A 22,904-nucleotide genomic window follows, 5' to 3' on the forward strand; every position below is an offset into this window, starting at 1 on the left:
CAAAATCATAGATATAAATTGCTCGTTGAGAGACTAAATCGTAACTCGGTACTTTAGATCTCAAACTCATATTACATCAAAACGATGTTTAAAAAGAAGAGATGCAGCAGCTGACAAGAAACTTTCAGAAAGTTCTCACAACTTACCATCGGAGCTCACTGTATCGTTTGGATCTCGTGAACAATACCTGCCCTCCCTGTAATCAACCCAGGTCAATCCTTCCAAGCTATCATAATCTGAAGTGTGCTGTTCTTCTACCGGCACCACAGTAAACTGATGCATTTTTAGTCAGTCTGTCTATCCTTTTCACCCGAGTTGAACAGCAAAGAATCCTTTGCTAAGAATGCATTCCAAAACTGTGTGGTCACTTCCTCTGGGAGGAAATAACTGTAGTCTGGAACTCCACCCAAAACCAGAGCTGCAAATCTCAGTAAACTGCTCAAAGTTGTCGTGAGAGTACGCTCATCTTTGACCCCCCCCACCCCACCCCCATGCCAACTCCTAGAAAGATTATAGAATAGAAAAACAAAAAATACGGAAGTCTTCTTTTAAAACACTGAATGGATCAATTATTGCATAAACTGTGAATGAAAATAAATAGCAAATTAGTTTAAGTAGGATAACTTGCATATACAATTTTGTTTTGCTTACTGTAATTATTTTCTTTAATACCTCATTGACTAATTTTAATGTGAGCAACAGCTTCCCTGAAGAATAGAAATTGTAATTCAAAACTTAACCCGAACCCATCAGTTTCTCCAGTTTTTTCCTCCCTCATAGTGATTCATTTCACTTCCTCCTTTGCTCAAGGTCTGTGGACCTTTTCTATTTCTGGGATAAGACTTTTCATATCTTTTGCAAAAACGGATGCAAAATTTTCTCCTGTCTCAATATTCAAGGGACCCACAATAATTTTTGCTTGATGTACTTCCATATGCATTTACAGTCAACTTTTCAACAAATTCTCTCATTGCATTTTTCCTTACCTTATTACCTCCTTTGTTGAAATCTGAAATTTTCAGAATATTCAAGATTAATACGATTTTGGTCACTTTCCGAACCTTTTCATTTTATCTAGTACTATCTTTAATTTCATTTAAATTTAACCTACGACCCCCATAGATTTTTCGAGCAAGGCTGGATTATTTCTGCTGGAATACATATTTGTTGTAAACTACATGTTGATTCTTTAAATGTTGGCTCTTGTTCATGTACTGTCATACTTTTATGTAGTTTCCCCAGGATAAAATATACTCCTAACTTTAATTTCTTTTGTTTAGATTTAAGACCCTAGTTTTGAATTGAACCAAATTACTTTCAACCTCTGTTTATTGTTCTTAATTACTATATCAACTAACCCTTTAACATTATTAGATCTAAAAACCTGCACCATTCCTCATGAGCTACTGGATTTGTACAAAGATGGGGTGGTCATTACTCTGAAAGCTGAAGCTGTAAATTTGGAAAATGCAGTAAGCAATAAAGTAACCAAATATTCTGCAGTAGAATACTACCAGTCTGCCTATACGATAATAAATTACAGCCATACAAAGCAAGTCTGCACAAAGTCCAACAAAGGTGTTTTGCATTGTTATCAGCAATCTAATAATTGACTAAATGCTCCATTAAATTAGCAGAGCTATTTGGCAGTCTAAATCTCAAAAAAAAGTTTCTGTGCTCAGCAGGTAGGTTTCAGTCTCTGCTAAGTCTTTTTGCTGTTGGACAATGTGCCAAAAACTTCTGGACCAACTCCCAACAATGGATATTAGGTCTGGGACAACTATATTACTCCCAGTTCAATACTTTCTCTCGACCCCTACTAATTGTTCCATTATAAATTAAACTTAGTGGTATCCTATTCCACCATTCAACTTCAATCCTACCGCAGCTTCCTCCAAACCTCATATTTTACTAGCTCTAAATGGGATTCTTCCAATACACTCCTCGAATACCTATTCTCATTCCACTCTGTGAACTTGAAGGCATACAAAATTCAGATTTTTGTGACCTTATTGACAACCATTCTCATTTACCCACCATTCCTGTGCTTACCAATCTACACTGAATTTTACCTGAGCAATTCTTCACTTTTGAAGCTCTTATCCTTGATTTTGCAGGTTTCCAATTATGAATGGTGTTCAGCATCTGGACAGCGGCTGGGCCGAAGGAAGTTGTTAGAAAGCAGCTGGGTGCAAAGATGTCATCAGGATAACTGTGAGAGTCAGCAGAGTAGCATGGATGTTTGTGGCTGAGATGCACATGTAGAAATCCAGAAAGGGAAATGTCAGAGATGAATTAAAATTAATAATTTTCCGGACTAACTTCTGTTCAGCAAGTAATCATTCTTTTATAATGAATGGAGAATAGTTGGAAAATATTTTTGATTGAAGGAATTGTTTAATCTTAATTTCTTGTCCTTAAAATAATCTTTAAAATTCAGTTGTTATTTTTATTTTTATATGACAGTGTACACCATGGAATAAGTTAGGTTAGGGATGGCCAATCTTGCTCAATGCAAGAACCACATACGATAAACTGCAGATGTTTGAGAGCCGCAAGACATGAAAAATTATTACTTAAACTTCTTTACTCTTACATGCACATTTTGTGGCAAGAATTTTATATAAATATCAAGAGCCACACATTACATTTCAAAAAGCCACATTTAGCTTGTGACCTGTGGTTTGGTCAGCCCCAAATTAAACCCAACGTGTATTGTCACAATACCTTCCGTAACATCCCTCGAAAGATTCAGGCCAGAACTTGCATTGAAAAGTATGTTCATCAACTACTCATGTACAAGAATGGAATGTTGTAAGGCATTGATACATCACTGAGTACCGAAGGGATGCAAACCAGTTTCAGCTTGCCGATGAAAAAGACACAAACTGGAATATTTCAAACTTTTACAACAGTGTACTGGCTTCAAATTCAGAAACAATCAAAACTGGAATTTTTCAAAGAAAGGAAAACAAATGTTGATGCATCATAAGCTAAACCTTACGACTAATTACCATAGCTTTCAAGCTACTGTCTACGTGAAAAACTCAACTTTAAAGGTTTACAATCATGGGCAAACTTTCCTAAATGACACATTAGTTTGAGTAACAAAGCCGATAAGCATCTTATTTGCAAACCTGCCTTCACCTTTTTCTGTTCAAATTATTTGTGCTAATTTTTCCTAATCAAATAAATACTTTATTCACAATAAATTACACTAGTCAAATGTTTTTCCCCCCAAAAGGTTTGCTTCCCCAAAAAAATGTTGATTATGATAGACAACTTCAAGGTGAACACAAAAATAAATCAGATTCACATAGAAAATTAGAAAAACATTAAATTAACTTTTACTGAATTTAGCATTAGGTGAATACTCGCCACAAATATAACAGAATGTATTGCAACTGCTGCAACATTGACATGACATTTCTACTGTATTGAATCTTCCTGAAGACAATAAATGCTATGCTATTAACTAAAGAACATGTTCCTCAACATGCGTTCAATCTAAATCAATATAATGAACAGCATCTGTAAATGTGAGCTGCTTTTTATTTAGACTCTCTGGATCTATGCTGACTAAGAACATCCAGGCCTAAGACAACATTTGCATAGCACCTGTACTGAGTGCATGTCCAGGCATGCTTGGACTGACCAAAACAGCTTGCTTTGTGGACAATGTACGAGTAAACAATATGATAGGAAATTTATAAGGTGATTTTCGTGATCAGCAGCTCAAAATCCATAAAATACACATAAAAGTGGTCAGTGTTATTTACCAAATGAAAACTTTTCAAAGTCCTTTCCACCCTTAGTTTTCTATGCATACATTTCCATCACTGTATATTGTTGCATTAATTTCTATTTACACCATTGCCACCACTGTGGCATGTTATTGTTACTTTTCACCCCACCACCCCATTTGAGGGGCTTCCATTTTGTCTCAGCTCTGCGTCTTAATCCCCAGTAATGGAAGGACGCTAGAATGTGGTCCTTCTCCAAAGTGCCCGCACGTTGCCTGTGCCAAAATCAGTACATCCCTGAGCATGTACTCCTAAAGCCTGGAATATGCCAGTCGACAACATTCCTGCACTGACATCTCTGGGTGCAGAAAGACCCACAGGTTTCTGACAGACCAAAGTGAATCTTTCATCAGTCTTTGATGGTCTTTCAGCAGTTCTGGATGTCTGACTCTATGTGTGTCCCCAGGAACAGCCCATAGATCAGAGTCCTCTGTCATACTGCTGCTGGGGTTGAACAATGACAAGGACCCCTGCATTCTTCTCAATGCACTCTTAGTGAATCTGTACTCTTCAAAAAAGGTGTGGGGGAGGGGGAGGCAGGAACCGTCTCCACTTTACCACAGTAGAGGTGATGAGGCATTCCACCAGATGTCCTTGATGGACTTTTCCAGGGACCACTTGACCGTGCCCATCAAAGTTTTTGTCTCAGTGTTTGCAGGATGTTCCATGCTGACCACTGCCTGATGGCCTTGTGGTCAAAGGCATTGGCCTGGAAAAACTTTTTCACGAAGGATAGGTGGTGTGCCAAAGTCCAGCAGACTAAGACAATGCATGGCAATGGGACAGGCCCATCATTGTATGTTGCTAAAACTGTTCACTATTCCAGCATTAGTCTGGCTGACACAGATACCGTATATGTCAGTGTATAAGGTGACTAAATGTACAAGAGGACCCAAAGAAATTTCCACTTAAAATGAAGGTTTGGCAATATACTCGCTACATAAAACTACTCAAGTCTGGCACTTAGCACTGAGAGCTTACAGCGCCAATAGCTCTTTACCATCTATCCAACTGACCAGTGGAGTGATGCTGTTAAACACACTACTAAGCAACACAAACTTGGTTATTTAAAATTTAGACAATTCATTTCAAGTGATAGCAAAATACTGTCAATTACTCACCATAGTATGCATCAAATGTTCCCAATTGGTGAAACGTAAACACGAGTGGCACCACTTTGGCATCAGTTCTTTTACAGCAACAATCATGGTGTCGAGAATAATTTTACCAATTACTTGAAATTATTTTACTGATTTAGTAGCTTCATATTACTTTTGTTTCTCAGTTGGAGCAATGATAAGGTTTACAGTAGCTGGAGATTAATGTTCACCCAGAGAGAGTGCTGCTGTTTATGAAGGAGTGAAAACTTGGTTTTCCAAGAAACCCTGCCAGCTATTACAAATGGCGACTGTTAGCTTTGTTTGCTGCTCTGTTTACTTAAAAATGTTAGACGGATTTATAATAATTTTTTTATTGTATTGCTTTTAATCCAGCCTCACCAACGCAAGTTTTAGTAGAAAAATATTTAGTGGTAGGACCGTAGGAGTTTTGCGACTATTAAAGTTTGAATTTTATACTTGGCATACAAGACAACCACTTCTGTAGTCGATCAGGCACACCATTATCCAAATATCCCTATTTAAACCCAAACTCAAAACATTAAGATTCTTTCATTTCCTCCCATGATCCCTTCAAGCTCACCCTACACAAATAATCTCAGGGCAATTGAATCTAAAACTGGAGGGCATAGATTTAAGGTGAGGGGGCAATCTCAAAGTATCCTTCCTTTCACAAAATGAGGCAGGCATGCTGGACTATAGGTAAGATTCAAACAGTGCAGTTTCAACACATACTCCTGGTAAACATCCAAGCCATTGAAAACGTACTGGATGAACAAAGCAAGACTTCAAAGAGAGCTGAAGGACTATTATGTACTCTGCTTCACAGAGACAGGGCTCACGCCTTCCACTTCTGTCTGCGGTGCACAGCCAGAGTGCTTTTCACTTCACTGGATAGACCACATGGCATCCACAGGCAAGGTAAAAGACAGAATACTTCTTAATACCTTGTGGCACTCAGGTATAGCCATCCTGGTGAGCTCCTGCACTCTGGACCTGGAATACCCAAATGTAAAGTGCTTCCCCTATCACTTGACATAGAAATCCACATCAGCTCTATTGATAGCAACATACATGACACTCCCACATACATGAAGCCAGCACCATATGATAAATTCACTACTTGCTCTACATCAGCACTTGCTTTCAGTAGCTTTCCCTTTTCCCAATTTATCAACACTCCATCTGTTTTTAGAAAGAAAATCAATCACCTCATTCTTAAGGCATTAAACAGCATCTGCCAGATATTTGCCCCCTGACATCACTTATCAAAATCACTTTGGCAATGTTTCTTAATCACCTTTCAAATTTTAGCAAGTATAGTATAACTCCAATTCTCCAAAATGGTCAGGGCCAGGCCTGATAACTGGTCATTTTTAAAAACAAAACTGCCCAGTAGCAACAGCAAATCTCATGTAACAGTGTTTCAACAACAATAAACAACAAGGGAAGGCTTTTTAAGTATGAAATAATGTTTAATTTTCACCAAAAAAAATCTGAACAAAATAAGATAAACCTAACACCAAAAAAAATCAAAATTTTACTGAGATTTTTCCAAAATTCCAAAACTTTTTCAACCTGTGACATCAGTTTAGCTCTGAAAATATTTTGGATAACTGAAGGTTTCTGAGGCGAAATGGTCTCATGGGGGGAGATGGGGGATGATGAGGTGAGTGAGTGAGTGAGTGAATGAGAGACTAAAAAAGTGGTATCAGGGCAACAGCTATCCATCAATGCTAGCTCACTATTGTTGGACACTTACACAAGAGGCATCAGATGCTGAGTACAAATGAAAATCAGTGGCAAAACATTTTTTGGTCAGTTGAACTAACTCAAAGTGTCAACATCATTATGCAATTAAAAATGCTAAGTTCAATAAAAGTTGATGTTTCTCCAACTTCATACATGATACAGCAAATCTAAAATTATCTTTGCATTGAGCTTGAAGATCCCTCTTGTAATGCCCAATTCAAGAAGCAAACCTTTTGGGGAAAAAAAAATGTTGTCCAGTGTAATTTGCTATGTGACCAATCAGAAATCCTAATCATTTAGTATCTTGCTGACCAGGTAATGTTAGCAGTGCACCCTTCCAACATGCTAGACATCCCCCCCCCCAACCCCCCCCAATTCCCTGTAAACTTACCTGATTCAGTGGTAAATTTATTAGAACACTAACATTTAAAAATTATAAAATATGTTGGGGAATTGAAATAAATAATCGCCAATAGACCAGAAAATTTGCTACTCTGGTACCATCAAAGTCTCAAACCTATTTGATTGGAGTTTTATTGTTTCCTGAATGTCATCCAATTCTCAATCAATGCCAATACACTGCCCACAATCTCATGTGCTTTAATTTGGTATACCAATGTGATATAAAGAGTAGGAAAAAATAGATGAAAACAAGAGGTAGAAAGTAAATTTAAATAGACTGATATTCCTAATAAAAATTCTAAAATATCTAACAAGATTTGAGCATCTAGACACCAAATATCATATTTGAAAGCATTAATTTCAGCGCCAGGAAGTTGTTTTACTGTAATTAAGTCTGATTACATCATTGAAATTCTCATTCACTAGAATTAACAAGTATTCTTTTCAATTATGGTGAATACTGGTAGCAGTAAAACTACCTGCTTTTGTTTTTTTTCCCTCTGTACAATTAGCTATGGCCCTCTGCTGTTTATTCTTTGAACTTGATAACTTTATCTTTCAGTCAACAATTCTGCAGAAATGGCTCCTTTTAAACTTTAAGCTAATAAAAATTGTAATGAAAACTATTTAACATAATATAACATAACAATTACAGCACGGAAACAGGCCATTAGGCCCTTCTAGTCCGCACCGAACCAAACACCCCTTTCTAGTCCCACCTCCCTGCACAATGCCCATAACCCTCCATCTTCTTCTCATCCATATACCTGCCCAACCTTTTCTTAAATAATACAATTGACTCCGCCGCCACTATTTCTCCTGGAAGATCATTCCACACGGCTACCACTCTCTGAGTAAAGAAGTTCCCCCTCATGTTACCTCTAAACCTCTGCCCCTTAATTCTTAACTCATGTCCTCTTGTTTTAATCTTTCCTCCTCTTAACGGAAATAGTCTATCCACATCCACTCTGTCTATCCCTTTCATAATCTTAAATACCTCAATCAAATCCCCTCTCAACCTTCTACGCTCCAAAGAATAAAGACCTAATCTGTCCAATCTCTCCCTATACTCTAGATGCTTAAACCCAGGTAACATTCTGGTAAACCTTCTCTGCACTCTCTCCACTCTGTTTATATCCTTCCTATAATTAGGCATCGAGTCCACGCTGCTGAAGATCCAGCTGCGCTGGGTGGGTCACGTCTCCAGAATGGAGGACCATCGCCTTCCCAAGATCGTGTTATATGGCGAGCTCTCCACTGGCCACCGTGACAGAGGTGCACCAAAGAAAAGGTACAAGGACTGCCTAAAGAAATCACTTGGTCCCTGCCACATTGACCACCGCCAGTCGGCTGATATCGCCTCAAACCGTGCATCTTGGCGCCTCACAGTTTGGCGGGCAGAAACCTCCTTTGAAGAAGACCGCAGAGCCCACCTCACTGACAAAAGGCAAAGGAGGAAAAACCCAACACCCAACCCCAACCAACCAATTTTCCCCTGCAGCCGCTGCAACCATGTCTGCCTATCCCGCATCGGACTTGTCAGCCACAAACGAGCCTGCAGCTGACGTGGACTTTTACCCCCTCCATAAATCTTCGTCCACGAAGCCAAGCCAAAGAAGAAGAATTAGGCGACCAGAACTGCACACTTACTTAAAGTTACTTAAAATTGGTAACCGTTACTCCAGTGGAAAAGGCAATTCTTTCATGAAATTAGTTATTGGAAAATGGATAATTCAAAGTATTAAAGTGATCAAATCACAATGCATTTATTTGTGTACTGAGTTCATACAAATGCAAGAGTTAAATCTTAAATCAAATATACACATCATCCATAAGTGGGAATAGTACCACCATCGCACAGCTGCACAAAATAAAAGATTTAGAATAAAACCACAGTTTATTCCTGATGGAGGATTGGCATTGCTGATCAGATATACTAGCATGGCTGCAGAAAAGAGGAAAGTAGTGGAGGGATTGTCTACCAAGTCAGTGTGGGTGGAAGTAACCCTACTGTGTATATTATAGAACCCTTCAATAGTTACAGAAATACCGAGGAGCAGATTCTAGAAAGATGCAAAAATAAGGTTGTTGTTTAACTTTCCTAATGTTGATTTGCATCATGTCAGAGTGAAGGGTTTCAAGGGAGTGAAATTTGTTTGGTGTGCTCAGGAAGGTTTCATGACACAATGTGTAGAAAGTTCAACTGAAGGAGATGCTACACCTGTCCTTGTATAGGTAAATTAACCAGGTTGGATGTCAGGTCTCTCAGTGGGCAAACATTTCAGATAAAATGATCACATCTACCATAGTAATGGAGTAGACAATTTGGCAACATTTAATTGGAGTAAGGGAAAATATAAGGCCATTAAGAAGGAACTTGGGAGAAATGTGGCAAATTTTCAGGGGACATTTGGATGGCACTCTGCATATGTTCCATTGAGGCAAGGATAGGTTGGCAAGTTAAAAGAACCATGGTATGCAAGGGATGTAGAAATCTAGTTAAGCAAAGCTGGGAAGAGGTTGAAGAAAAATAGGAACTGAGAGAGCTCTAATGAATTATAAGATTGCCATAAAAGAGCTTCGGGTTTAAGAGAGCAGGAAGGGGCCATGAGAAGATCTCAGCTGGGAAGATTAGGAAAACTGCAAGGCATTTGACAAGTATATGAAGAACAAGAGGATGAATCATCTGAGGATAGGACCAATCAGGGGTGATATTGGAATCATGTGCATGGAGTCGGAGGGGGTGACACAAGTCCTTAATTAATACTTTGCTTCAGTATTCCCCAGAGGAAAGGACCTTGGCCACTGTGAGGAAGACTTAAAGCAGACTGAAATGCCTGAGAAAAATGAAGTTAGACAAGTCACCAGAACTAGACAAGATTTACCCAAGGCTATTGTGGAAAATGAGGGAGGAGAATGCCAAGCCATTAGTGATTATCATTAAGGAGGGGAGAAGTACTGGAGGATTACAAATGTTGTTTCCCTGCAAGAAAGGGAGTAGGACATTATTGCAGTGGTGAGTTGGCTGTTGGAGAAGATCCTTATACAGGATTATAAGCATTTAGAAAGGCATAATCTGATTAGTGATGCTCAGCATGGGTTCGTCAGGAGGGTTGGGTCTCACAAGCCTGACTGAATGCATTGAGGACATAACAAAGGACATTGATGAAGGTAAAGAAGTGAATGTAGTGTATATAAACTTCTGTAAAGCATTTGATAAGGTTTCCCATGCAAAGTTCATTGAGAAAGTATATAATCCAAGGAGGCCTTGCTTTGTGGATACAGAATTGGCTTGCCCACTGAAAGTCAATTAAGTCAAAGAGGGTGGTTGTAGATGGTTCATATTCTGCATGGAGGTCAAGTTTCACACGGATCTGTTCTGGAACCCCTCCTCTTTGAGAGTTTTACAAATAACCTGGATGAGGAAGTGGAAAAGTGGGCTATTAAGTTTGTGTATGACACGAAGATTGATGACATTGTGAATAATCCGAAGGGTGGCCAGATGTTGCAGCAGGACATTAATAGGATGCAGAGCTGGGCTAAGAAATGGCAGATGGAATTTAACCCAGAAAAGAGTGAAATAATTCATTTTGGTTGGTCAAATTTGTAGGCAGAATATGTTAATGGGAGGACTCTGAGCAGTGTGGACAAAGAGATCTTGGGATCCATGTCCACAGGAAATTATAAACTGCTGAAGGGCTCAAGCCCTATACCTTTACCTTTGCTATATAAAGTACACAGTTCACTTGCTGAGTTTCTCCAGCATTGTTTTTAATTCATTTACAGAGTCTACAGACTTTTCTTGTTTAATCTATGTGAATAAATTGTTTTCAACACTCAATACGTAGCCTTCCCTACCATGGTATTTCAATTGTTCATTCAAATTCAAATGAAGTGAGAGCCTCTTCAGAATTAGAATCAGAATTTATTGTCATGAACAAGTCACAAAATTTGTTGTTTTGTGGCAGCATCACAGGGCAAACATTCATACAATTGATGCCCTTTTGAAGCAGGTGGGAACTTCCAAAAGAAACATGTTCCAGATTTCACCTCTGGATGAAAACCTCTTTCTCTCATGCCCTCTAAGACTCCTAACCTTTGCCCTGCCCTCAGGTCAAATATATTTCTGCTGAGAAAGTTCTATCCATCTATTATGCCCTTCAAACTTCACCACACCTCCCTAGGAGAGAAAAGTATTTATCTAGCTTCTCATCATAGCTGAAATCCTCTATTCCAGAATCCTAGGCAATATCTGCAGATTCAATTTTGCACTTTCACTGGAGATGCACACAGAACTCCAGATATGGCCTTACTTATATTTTATGGAATTGTTCTATAACTTGCCTGCTCTTATATTTCTAGAGTTGGAGTAAAATAGCATCTGCCAGATATTTGCCCCCTGACATCACTTATCAAAATCATTTTGGCAATGTTTCTTAATCACCTTTCAAATTTTAGCAAGTATAGTATAACTCCAATTCTCCAAAATGGTCAGGGCCAGGCCTGATAACTGGTCATTTTTAAAAACAAAACTGCCCAGTAGCAACAGCAAATCTCATGTAACAGTGTTTCAACAACAAGGGAAGGCTTTTTAAGTATGAAATAATGTTTAATTTTCACCAAAAAAAATCTGAACAAAATAAGATAAACCCAACATCAAAAAAAAAATCAAAATTTTACTGAGATTTTTCCAAAATTCCAAAACTTTTTCAACCTGTGACATCAGTTTAGCTCTGAAAATATTTTGGATAACTGAAGGTTTCTGAGGCGAAATGGTCTCATGGGGGGAGATGGGGGATGATGAGGTGAGTGAGTGAGTGAGTGAATGAGAGACTAAAAAAGTGGTATCAGGGCAACAGCTATCCATCAATGCTAGCTCACTATTGTTGGACACTTACACAAGAGGCATCAGATGCTGAGTACAAATGAAAATCAGTGGCAAAACATTTTTTGGTCAGTTGAACTAACTCAAAGTGTCAACATCATTATGCAATTAAAAATGCTAAGTTCAATAAAAGTTGATGTTTCTCCAACTTCATACATGATACAGCAAATCTAAAATTATCTTTGCATTGAGCTTGAAGATCCCTCTTGTAATGCCCAGTTATAGGTGACTGGACACACAAGATCATTCAAAGATTGAATGCTGCATTTAATTTCTCCAGTGAAGGTGACACGAACACAAATGATCACACAGTATGCTGATTAGCACGCTACTACAGCGCCGGCGAGCATATGTTCAAATCCAGCACTGACTGTAAGAAGCTTGTACGTTTGCCCCATGTCTGTATTAGTTAGTTTCAGGTGCACCAGTTTCTTCCCACCCTTCCAAATGTATGGGGGTTGTAAATGAATTGGACACTATAGGCTTGTGAGTCGGAAGGGCCAGTTACTGTGCTCTATGTCCAAATTAAAATATCCAATAACAATTGTTTTACTAACAGAAAAACACAGCAAGTTTGGCAGCATCTATGGAAAGAGAAACAGACTGTGTTTCTGATTGAAAACCAGACACATTGTTTTACCGGCAATGATGATGGAATGGAGAGGGAAAAGCCTTGCCATCTTAATACTGTAGATTTTCTGAGAGGTCAATAGTGAACACCTTCTCTTCAATACTAACTGAACAATCAAGCCCTGCGTAAGACTGTTGATATGTTCTCCAGACTTGTAGAGGAGTTTCTCAAAATTACAACTCTGCAGTTTTCAACCCCCATCGCGAAACATGAAGTAACTCACCATATTTAACCAAGGGTCCTCCCATTCATGCTAAGGCACGTCGCTTGCCTCCAGAGAAACTGCAATTAGCTAAACAAGAATTCCACAAAATATAAGAGCTGGGGATATGCAGATCCGACAGCCCATGGGCGTCTCCGTTATATTTAGTTCAAAAATGCACCGGAAGGTGGAGACCTTGTGGAGATTATAGATGGCTCAATGACGCCACTATACACCAGATTGCTACCCTGTTCCCCATATTCAAAATTTTTCAGTGAATCTACATGGGGCAAAATCTTTTCAAAAGTGGATTTGGTGCGTGGATATCAGCAGGTGCCAATGGAACCAGACAACATCCTTAGAACAGTAACAATTACCTCTTTCAGATTGTTTGAATTTTTACATATACCCTTTGGGTTAAAAAATGCAGCTCAGACCTTTCAGCGAGTTATGGATGCAACAGAGTGTGGCATGGCCAACATCTTCATTTATCTAGACGACATATTAGTCACCAGCAAAACTATAGAAGGGCACATGGAACATCTGTGTACACTCTTTAGACATCTGCGACAATTTGGACTGACCATCAACCCAAATAAATGTGTTTTTGGACAACAGTCCATAGAATTCCTGGGGCATACAATCACCGACAAGGGCGTGGTTCCGCTGCCTTTTGAGATCGATACCATTACTGAATATTCCAGATCAACCACTGTCAAAGGTCTGCAAGAGTTCTTGGGCATGGTTATGAAGCCTCTGTTCAATCTGCTGTCTGGTCAGGCCAAATCTATTCAGTGGACAGATGCAAATTGAAATGCTATCATAAAGACAAAGGAACTAATAGCTCAAGCAACCACACTCAGTTATCCAGTCCTAAACGCAGTCACCACCCTTTCGATAGACGCACCTGCTACAGTAAGTTGATGGATAATGGAAGCCATTGGCATTCTTTAGCCACTACCTCTGTGAGGCTGTGAACAAAATACAGCATCTTTGATAATGAGCTCCTAGCAATATATTTCTTCATCTGTCACTTCGTTACTTTTTGGAAGGCAGACATTTCACCACGTTCAAAGGCCATAAACCCTTGACATTCATATTTTTGAAGGTGTCAGAGCCCTGGTGAGCTCGACAACAGTGGCAGTTATCCTTCATTTTGGAATTCTCTACCAGAATAATGCACATTTCTGGAAAAGGCAATGTAGTGGCTGAAGCATTTTCCAACTCAGTTACTCTCCAGGTATCAGCTATGGACCACAGTATTGACTATGCGGCTCTCACTGCTGCCCAAGCACAAGACGGTGAGATGGATGTGCAAAAAAGCTGCTCTTTTGCAACATGTCAACATGACATCCACGGCCAGTGGGTCCAGCTTTGTGGAGTCGTCGCGTTTTTGATTCTGTCCATGGTCTTTCTCATCCATCCATTAGATCGACCATTTGTCTGATTTCAGACAGATGTGTTTGCACCGTCTGAAAAATTACGAAGCAAATGGCTAAATCTTGTGTAGCTTGTCAAAATCCATCGGCATACAAAAACACCACTACAACCCTTCTCACTGGTAACTTGCCGCTTCATCAATGTCCATGTGGACATTGTGGGACCAATTCCAGTTTCACGAGGCTACTTCACTGTGATCGATAGGTTTACGAGATGGCCTGAGGCTGTCCTCACCGCAGATGGACTCTTGTGCACAGGCATTCCTTAATTCCTGGTGGCTTGCTTCGGCCTAGCGGCACACATCACTTCTGACAGAGGACCTCAATTTACATCTTTGTTATGGATGGCCTTATCTCGGCTGCATCACCTGCAGTCCAACGGGATGGTTGAATGATTCCATTGTCACCTTAAATCAGCCTTAATGGCCCATTTGGACGGTCCTTACTGGGCAGACCATGGGTGTTTCTTGGCATTAGGACAACTCCAAAAGAGGATCTTCACACTTCGCCTGTGGAGCTTGTATACGGCACGCCTTTGGTGATCTCAAGGGAATTCGTTCCACACGGATCCAGTAAAGATGAAGATCACAAAGAGCTGCTGAGCAGATTAAGGGATACCTTACGCAAATTATCCCCATACCACCATCATCACATGACAAACGTGTTTCTTTTGTACCACACGAACTGATGGACTGTGAATACATGTTTGTATGTAGAGGAATTATGGACAGTCCTTGCAAGTACCATTTGAGGGACCAATCAGGATGTTAAGACAAACGAGGTCAACCTGCATCTTGGACATTGCTAGGCAGCCTCTATCATTCACGATTGACAGGCTCAAATCTGCCCATGTTGACAAAACTGCTCCTATTCAACAGCCAGCAGTCCGACACAGGGGTCAACCTCCCAAAAAACTACCAGGTGATAGTGTCGGTTCTGGGGTGGCGGGGCGGTGGGGGGAGTGGGGGCAGGGTTGGGTAGTGGCACTATAGATAGACTACAACTCCCAGAAGTCTAGCGAACCAGCATAGGACATCATAACATGGCACGCACGGTTCAGTGTTTTAAAAAAAGAAAATGTGTGTGACTCGAGTAAACGAGTTTGAATTTACCTGCAACTGGATGTGTCGTTATTTCACGTTCATCAGCCACCATTGGGTTTTCAGTGGATCTAATACTTAGATGGAATTATTGTTAATGAACAGACGGATTAATAGTCTTGTGACAGAATTTCTTCCTCTATGAAGTTGCCAACCTCCAGAACAAAATGGATATTGATTCCAGATCTTCACCACATTTAAAAAGTCTTGCAATTCCCTAGTACCCGAAAGAACCTCAGGATATCTTAAAACATTCAAAGCCAGTCAAATGCTTGAAGGAGAGTCCCTCTAGTCATGCAAGAAATAAATTCATTTTGTAATATGCCCTAGGTTTTGTTTTAAAAGAATATCCCCTCCTACTCTGAAGTGAAACAGAACTCTGAAACATATGATAGAAGTTTGTGAGAAGCCAAGAATAGGCTACAATTTCAACTTTTGAACCTCCATGCCTTTTCAGAAAGCACTTCAATTTAACAGGTGTAATAAATTGGAGTAACAATTGATAGCATTCAATCTACAATCCAGCACAAAAGGGAAAGGGAGTCTAGCCATTCCTATACACAGAAAGATGTCACAGACCACACTAAACAAAAGGGGGAATTTGTCAATCTGTCACTGTGGAAATAGAGGGAGATACAAATTTATTTTCACTAAATTTGATCATTTCAGGCCAATAATTTAAAAAAAATGTGAATGTTAACCTCTTCTCCACAATAAACACAAGAAAAATCAAGGTTGATAGACAACTCTTCCCTACCCTGACTTACATTATTTTGTGCAATTTTCCATCTGTGCAAGAACCTGAATATTTTGTCTAAACTATTGCACATAATTTAATGTTCACACTATCTTCTTCCTTTGGGTCCTTCCTTCAAATATCTTGTTTAAACATTCTTCAAGCAAGGCATGAATTAAAAGTACAATAAATTATTTCAATAGCTTGATTTTGAAAAAATGTAAACACATTGAGAGATTTCTGAAGTGCAAATAAACACAACAACAAATGAAGGTGGCCATTGCCTCTGAGCAGAGAATGCACAGAATTAATCTTACATTTCTAGATTACAAAGTTATAAATAAATATAAATGAATAAAATTCAGCAAGATCACAATATGATCTAAGCAAACATTAGGTAATTTACAACATTCTAAAGTCCAAAGTACCGCACGGATGGCAGTCTCTTCAATCTGAGGCGCCTGCAAGCTCACACCAAGACACAAGAGAAACTTGTCCGTGAACTACTCTTTGCAGATGATGCCGCTTTAGTTGCCCATTCAGAGCCAGCTCTTCAGCGCTTGACGTCCTGCTTTGCGGAAACTGCCAAAATGTTTGGCCTGGAAGTCAGCCTGAAGAAAACTGAGGTCCTCCATCAGCCAGCTCCCCACCATGACTACCAGCCCCCCCACATCTCCATCGGGCACACAAAACGGTCAACCAGTTTACCTATCTCGGCTGCACCATTTCATCAGATGCAAGGATCGACAATGAGATAGACAACAGACTCGCCAAGGCAAATAGCGCCTTTGGAAGACTACACAAAAGAGTCTGGAAAAACAACCAACTGAAAAACCTCACAAAGATAAGCGTATACAGAGCCGTTGTCATACCCACACTCCTGTTCGGCTCCGAATCATGGGTCCTCTACCGGCACCACCTACGGCTCCTAGAACGCTTCCACCAGCGTTGTCTCCGCTCCATCCTCAACATCCATTGGAGCGCTTACACCCCTAACGTCGAAGTACTCGAGATGGCAGAGGTCGACAGCATCGAGTCCACGCTGCTGAAGATCCAGCTGCGCTGGATGGGTCACGTCTCCAGAATGGAGGACCATCGCCTTCCCAAGATCGTGTTATATGGCGAGCTCTCCACTGGCCACCGTGACAGAGGTGCACCAAAGAAAAGGTACAAGGACTGCCTAAAGAAATCTCTTGGTGCCTGCCACATTGACCACCGCCAGTGGGCTGATAACGCCTCAAACCGTGCATCTTGGCGCCTCACAGTTTGGCGGGCAGCAACCTCCTTTGAAAAAGACCGCAGAGCCCACCTCACTGACAAAAGGCAAAGGAGGAAAAACCCAACACCCAACCCCAACCAACCAATTTTCCCTTGCAACCGCTGCAATCGTGTCTGCCTGTCCCGCATCGGACTGTCAGCCACAAACGAGCCTGCAGCTGACGTGGACTTTTTACCCCCTCCATAAATCTTCGTCCGCGAAGCCAAGCCAAAGAAAGTCCAAAATGTAATAACAAATACAAGTTACAATTGCTTCGGCCCATTTCATTTTAACGTACTGGACTGCTTTACTCTGCATTCATTTTCCTTGAGAACAACTGACAACAAGACAGACAAAGCAGAACAAACTCAGGATAATATCCATCACAAATGGCTAGAAGGGGCAAACTTATCGCACAAATGTGATCCTTGTAGAAGTTCGAGATGAAAAAAAAACTGAAGTTGCAACGCCCTTCACAATCTTAGTACGCCCAAAATGAATAACATTTAAGTGCAGTCATTTATGTTATGTAGAGAAACACACAGGACAGAGTGAATACAGTCAGCACCTAGAAACAAGGAATCAGGCTAGATTTACTTACAGGGTCATTTGTTGATACAAATATTAAGCCAGACTTTCTGCAGAGGCTTCATGGAAAGCACAGCATCTTCAGAAATTCTGAGTCCTGCACAAACATTGCCAGCAACTTTGCATTGCATTGAACAAATCAGATCAAAGAATCATTAACAACAGTAACTTTGAATCAGGCAAAGCCAGCTAAAGAGAGAAAGAAAGATTGAAAGAAGAGAAAGACAAAGAACATTTTAAAATGTTAAACATCTCTCACAACAATAAGACACTGAAACATTAAATTACCAACGCAGAGCTTTTTGGCAGTGGTAACATTAATACAAGTATAAGAAAACAAATTACTGGAGGAACTCAGTAAGTCAGGTAGCACTGTGGAAATGGAGTCTTGATATAATATCAGCTTTCCATTTCATTCCACAGAAGCAACCTGACCTCCAGCAACTTACTTTTTTATGGTTCACAATTCCAGCATCACCATTGTCTCATGTCTTCAATTACATTTAACCCAGCAATAAATTTGAATGGTAAAAGGCAAGATGCCATTTTTAAGACACTTAACTAGAAAACTGCATTTCAGTCTCTAGCCTCCCAAATTCATTGTTAAACTGCACATAAGGTGGGCAGAATTTGGTCTGTTTTTGCACCTTCAATAACAGTCGGCACTGTTGACCAATTATGCATTGAAACTGGCTATTATAATAAGCAACGTGGACAGGGGGGAGTAAAAATATCCAGGCCATCCATTCTCCTCGAGAGCAACACAATGAAAACTTTAAACTTTATTTGAGATGCTTCCAAGAATGTGACAGTGAACACAAAGACACCTGGAATGCGATTCTGAGCCCACGACTTGCTGGCGGCCTCAATGGCAAGGTTGGCACCAAAGCCAGAAGCCAGGGTGCCCACGGCTGACTGATTTGTGGAGATAATTGTGCCTGGAACAGCCCACCTGGTCCACTGGAGATGACTGCTCTGACAGGAGTGGAGGTCTCAGCTCTCTCAGTGCCTTCTCCAATGCTACAGGAGTCCTGTTTCTTTTCCACGTGGCCCTCCCCTTCCTTCCCTCTTCTGCTCCTCCCTCTGATGAAGGTCATTGCGAACCTGCCCCCCGACATTCCGCCTCTAGATCCAGAGCTGACACGAATCCAGCCTCTGGACCCCCCAAAAGCAATCTTCACCTTCCTCCATGATCGCCGTTATTCCCGCCCCCTCCCTGCCGACGTCAATTGGTGTCGACCCCCCCCCCCCCCCCCCGTTACTATTAGTAACGAGGTAAGAGTCCGAAAATCCGACTGCCACCGTCACCTGCGACTACCTGCCGGGGAGGCGCCTGTGCGGCTCCCGAAAGGGATTCTGGGAATCGTAGTCCCAGCGGAGCCTTGGCGGCGCTGGTTCGACGATCCCGACTACGATCCCCAGAAGGCAACACCTCGCCGCTGGGCTGAGCGCGATTGGCTGCGCAGCCCCAGGAGGGGAATTTAAACATGGTCCCTTGGCATGTTTATTTCTGTCCTTGTCGCAACAGACTTTGATAAATCTTCCTAAATGTATTAACAATCCATCTTAGTACAAAATAATTCATTTTTAGGACACTGGAAAATAAACTTCTGATTTTTAAACCTTCACAAAAATATAAATTATTGACAAGACATCCTGGCATCTGCTTCTTCCCTCTGAAATGAATGGAATGTATGAAATGACATCACATCAGAAAAACTGCAGAAGGTTAACTGGAATCCATGAGGAATTCCAGGAATGCTAACAACTCCGTGGCCAGGTATATTTCCTCTACCGGCACCACCTACGGCTCCTAGAACGCTTCCAACAGCGTTGTCTCCGCTCCATCCTCAACATCCATTGGAGCGCTCACACCCCTAACGTCGAGGTACTCGAGATGGCAGAGGTCGACAGCATCGAGTCCACGCTGCTGAAGATCCAGCTGCGCTGGATGGGTCACGTCTCCAGAATGGAGGACCATCGCCTTCCCAAGATCGTATTATATGGCGAGCTCTCCACTGGCCACCGTGACAGAGGTGCACCAAAGAAAAGGTACAAGGACTGCCTAAAGAAATCTCTTGGTGCCTGCCACATTGACCACCGCCAATGGGCTGATAACGCCTCAAACCGTGCATCTTGGCGCCTCACAGTTTGGCGGGCAGCAGCCTCCTTTGAAGAAGACCGCAGAGCCCACCTCACTGACAAAAGGCAAAGGAGGAAAAACCCAACACCCAACCCCAACCAACCAATTTTCCCTTGCAACCGCTGCAATCGTGTCTGCCTGTCCCGCATCGGACTGGTCAGCCACAAACGAGCCTGCAGCTGACGTGGACTTTTTACCCCCTCCATAAATCTTCGTCCGCGAAGCCAAGCCAAAGAAGAACCACTTACAGCACAGAACAGGCCAGTTCGGCCCTACTAGTCCATGCCGTAACAAATCCCTACCCTCCTAGTCCCACTGACCAGCACCCGGTCCATACCCCTATTCATACTCCTATTCATGTAACTATCCAGTCTTTCCTTAAATGATCCCGCCTCGACCACGTCTGTCGGAAGCTCGTTCCACATCCCTACCACCCTTTGCGTAAAGAAATTTCCTCTCATGTTCCCCTTATAATTTTCCCCCTTCAATCTTAAACCATGTCCTCTAGTTTGAATCTCCCCCACTCTTAATTGAAAAAGCCTATCCACATTTACTCTGTCTGTCCCTTTTAAAATCTTAAACACCTCTATCAAGTCCCCTCTCAATCTTCTACACTCCAGAGAAAAAAGCCCCAGTCTGCACAACCTTTCCCTGTAACTCAAACCTTGAAATCCTGTCAACATTCTCGTGAACCTTCTCTGCACTCTCTCTATTTTATTTATATCTTTCCTATAATTTGGTGACCAAAACTGTACACAGTACTCCAAATTTGGCCTCACGTTTGCAAATTTTCTAATTGAATTATGTCAATATTATAAAGGCCTCAGTTACCCTCTGTAAATTTTTTGTCACAACTTCCTAATTGGCACCGGACCTCCAATGGTAAACTGTTGCTTGAATTCAAAGTTCAAAAACTATGATTTCATCCCATCTATTTTATATCCCAATGTAGTTAATGAGATAAAAACAGCAACTGCTGGCATGAAGAGTCAGTCAATGACTATAAGTAGAAAAGACAGGTTATAAAATCATCATCAAAAATCCTACTTTGCCAATATTTTAGAACCTTAGAACATTACAGCACAGAAACAGGCCCCTTAGGGCACTTCTTTTCTGTGGCAAATCATTTTTCTGCCTCGTCCCACTGACCTACACCCAGTCCATAGCCATCTTTACCTCTCCCATCCATGTACCTGTCCAAATTCTTCTTAAATGTTAAAATTGAGCCCACTTTCACCACTTCAGCTGGAAGCTCGTTCCACACTTTCTCTGTGGAAAAAGTTCCCCCATTGTTTCCTCTAAAGTTTTCCCCTTTCACCCTTAACTCATATTCATTAATCATTGCATAATGACCAAGATTAATCGTAGTACTGTCATGTCAGACATTTTCAATCCTAATTGCATGAACTATTCCCTGAATTCCCTATCCCTAGCCTGCAGACTACTTGCCTTCCTAATTGGATGCTGCATCAGCAAGTAAGCTTTCAACGATTTGTGCTCAAGAAGATGTCTTGCCTTTTACATACCAATATTTTTCAATTTTGCAGCATATTTAAAAACACTCTGCTTTTCTATTTTTCTCTCACTTGACATTTATCCACATGGTATTGTATCTGCCATGATCTTGCCAACATAGATTGTTTATATTCCTTCCTATTCAAAATCGTACTTAGTTTTGTATCATCAACAGACTTGGAAATATAACATTTGGTCATCTCCCATAGCCTCCAATTTATTCCCACTCTTTTTCCATGGCTTTCCCTCTAGCATAGTTGTCTTTGTCCCATCCATCCCTTCTCTGGGCTCTCTCCAGTTTTAACCAAACTTGTTTTCTCTCTTTTGCAGTCAGACTTGCAATACTAATGCTATTTATTTCCCATTTCTACAGAGGCTGCCAAACCTGTTGAGCGCTTTTCATTCAGATTTCCAGCATCTGAATTTGATTCAAGTTGCCCGTGGAGATAGGATTGGCTGAATGTTTTTTTTTCCTGGATGATTTTACCTTTCTGAAGGCGGCAAATGTATTGCTCATCTCAACTTGCTCGAGAGCCAAAACATAATTAGGTCATAAACATGTCACCAATCTGGCCCCATTTGATTGTTTCTCCTCAGATTAGGTGTGAGAGTGGGGGAGACATTAAGATAGGTTTTGTGGTGATGCCTCAGACATCACAAGAGTGAGGGAGGTCAGTTCGCTACTTTCAATAGTCATTTTCATACATTTTTTAACCACAGTAAAGAATTACAATTTTCTACAGTGGATGTTTTCTGTTTCCTTATAAATACTGGTGAAGTGATTTTAGATAATATTGATGAACATTTAAATGAGAATAAGAATGAAGATGTCTGATTTTGTTCTATGAATAATCTTGGCTGTTGGCTATTCACTAATGAATATGACATGAAAAATACTGATATATTGGAATTTTTATAACCTGTTTATTCCACTTATTGACTGATCCCTTTTTATATTCAGTATCTGGTGTTTACATCTCAGAAATTCTATTGGGATATAAAAAGATGATAAAAAAAATAGAATTAAATTTTAAACTATGAATTAAATTGCTAGTTACTGATCTGAGGTTTCTAATCATGTTGGAAGTTGTGGTAAAAGTTGCTTTCATAACGTTGATGTCATTTACTTAAAATATTCACTGATATATCCAGCCACAAAATTCCTGGAATAGGTCCAACTGCCTGAGAAAAGTAGCTTGTAATGCTGTTAGAAAGTTATGGTTTGGTATCTGTTTTACAGAGCATGAACTAGTGTAGCTTTTATTTAAAACATGTTGGGAAGTACTGACAATATTGGAATAATTTAGTTAAACTCTGATTTAATCCATATGT

The 22,904-nt window shown here is 40.6% G+C and overlaps 1 protein-coding gene across 5 annotated transcripts in view; it reads right to left on the reverse strand.

Moving 5' to 3' along the window:
• Window positions 1–19,114, reverse strand: part of slc12a4 (solute carrier family 12 member 4) — an 86,020-nt gene extending 66,906 nt beyond the window's left edge. For 3 of the 5 annotated variants that reach the window (XM_069901560.1, XM_069901556.1, XM_069901559.1), the window contains exon 1: window positions 18,867–19,114. In XM_069901560.1, coding sequence (XP_069757661.1) covers window positions 18,867–19,032 — 166 coding nt within the window. In that variant the 5' untranslated portion in view covers window positions 19,033–19,114. Of the gene's footprint in view, window positions 1–146; window positions 356–2,072; window positions 2,249–18,866 lie in introns of those variants that run through there. The other 2 variants (XM_069901558.1, XM_069901557.1) reach the window with 2 other exon arrangements.
• Between the last annotated feature and the right edge of the window lie 3,790 nt (window positions 19,115–22,904).

This window comes from Narcine bancroftii, chromosome 10 (genome assembly GCF_036971445.1).
Source record: "Narcine bancroftii isolate sNarBan1 chromosome 10, sNarBan1.hap1, whole genome shotgun sequence".
Taxonomy (NCBI): Eukaryota; Metazoa; Chordata; class Chondrichthyes; order Torpediniformes; family Narcinidae; genus Narcine; species Narcine bancroftii.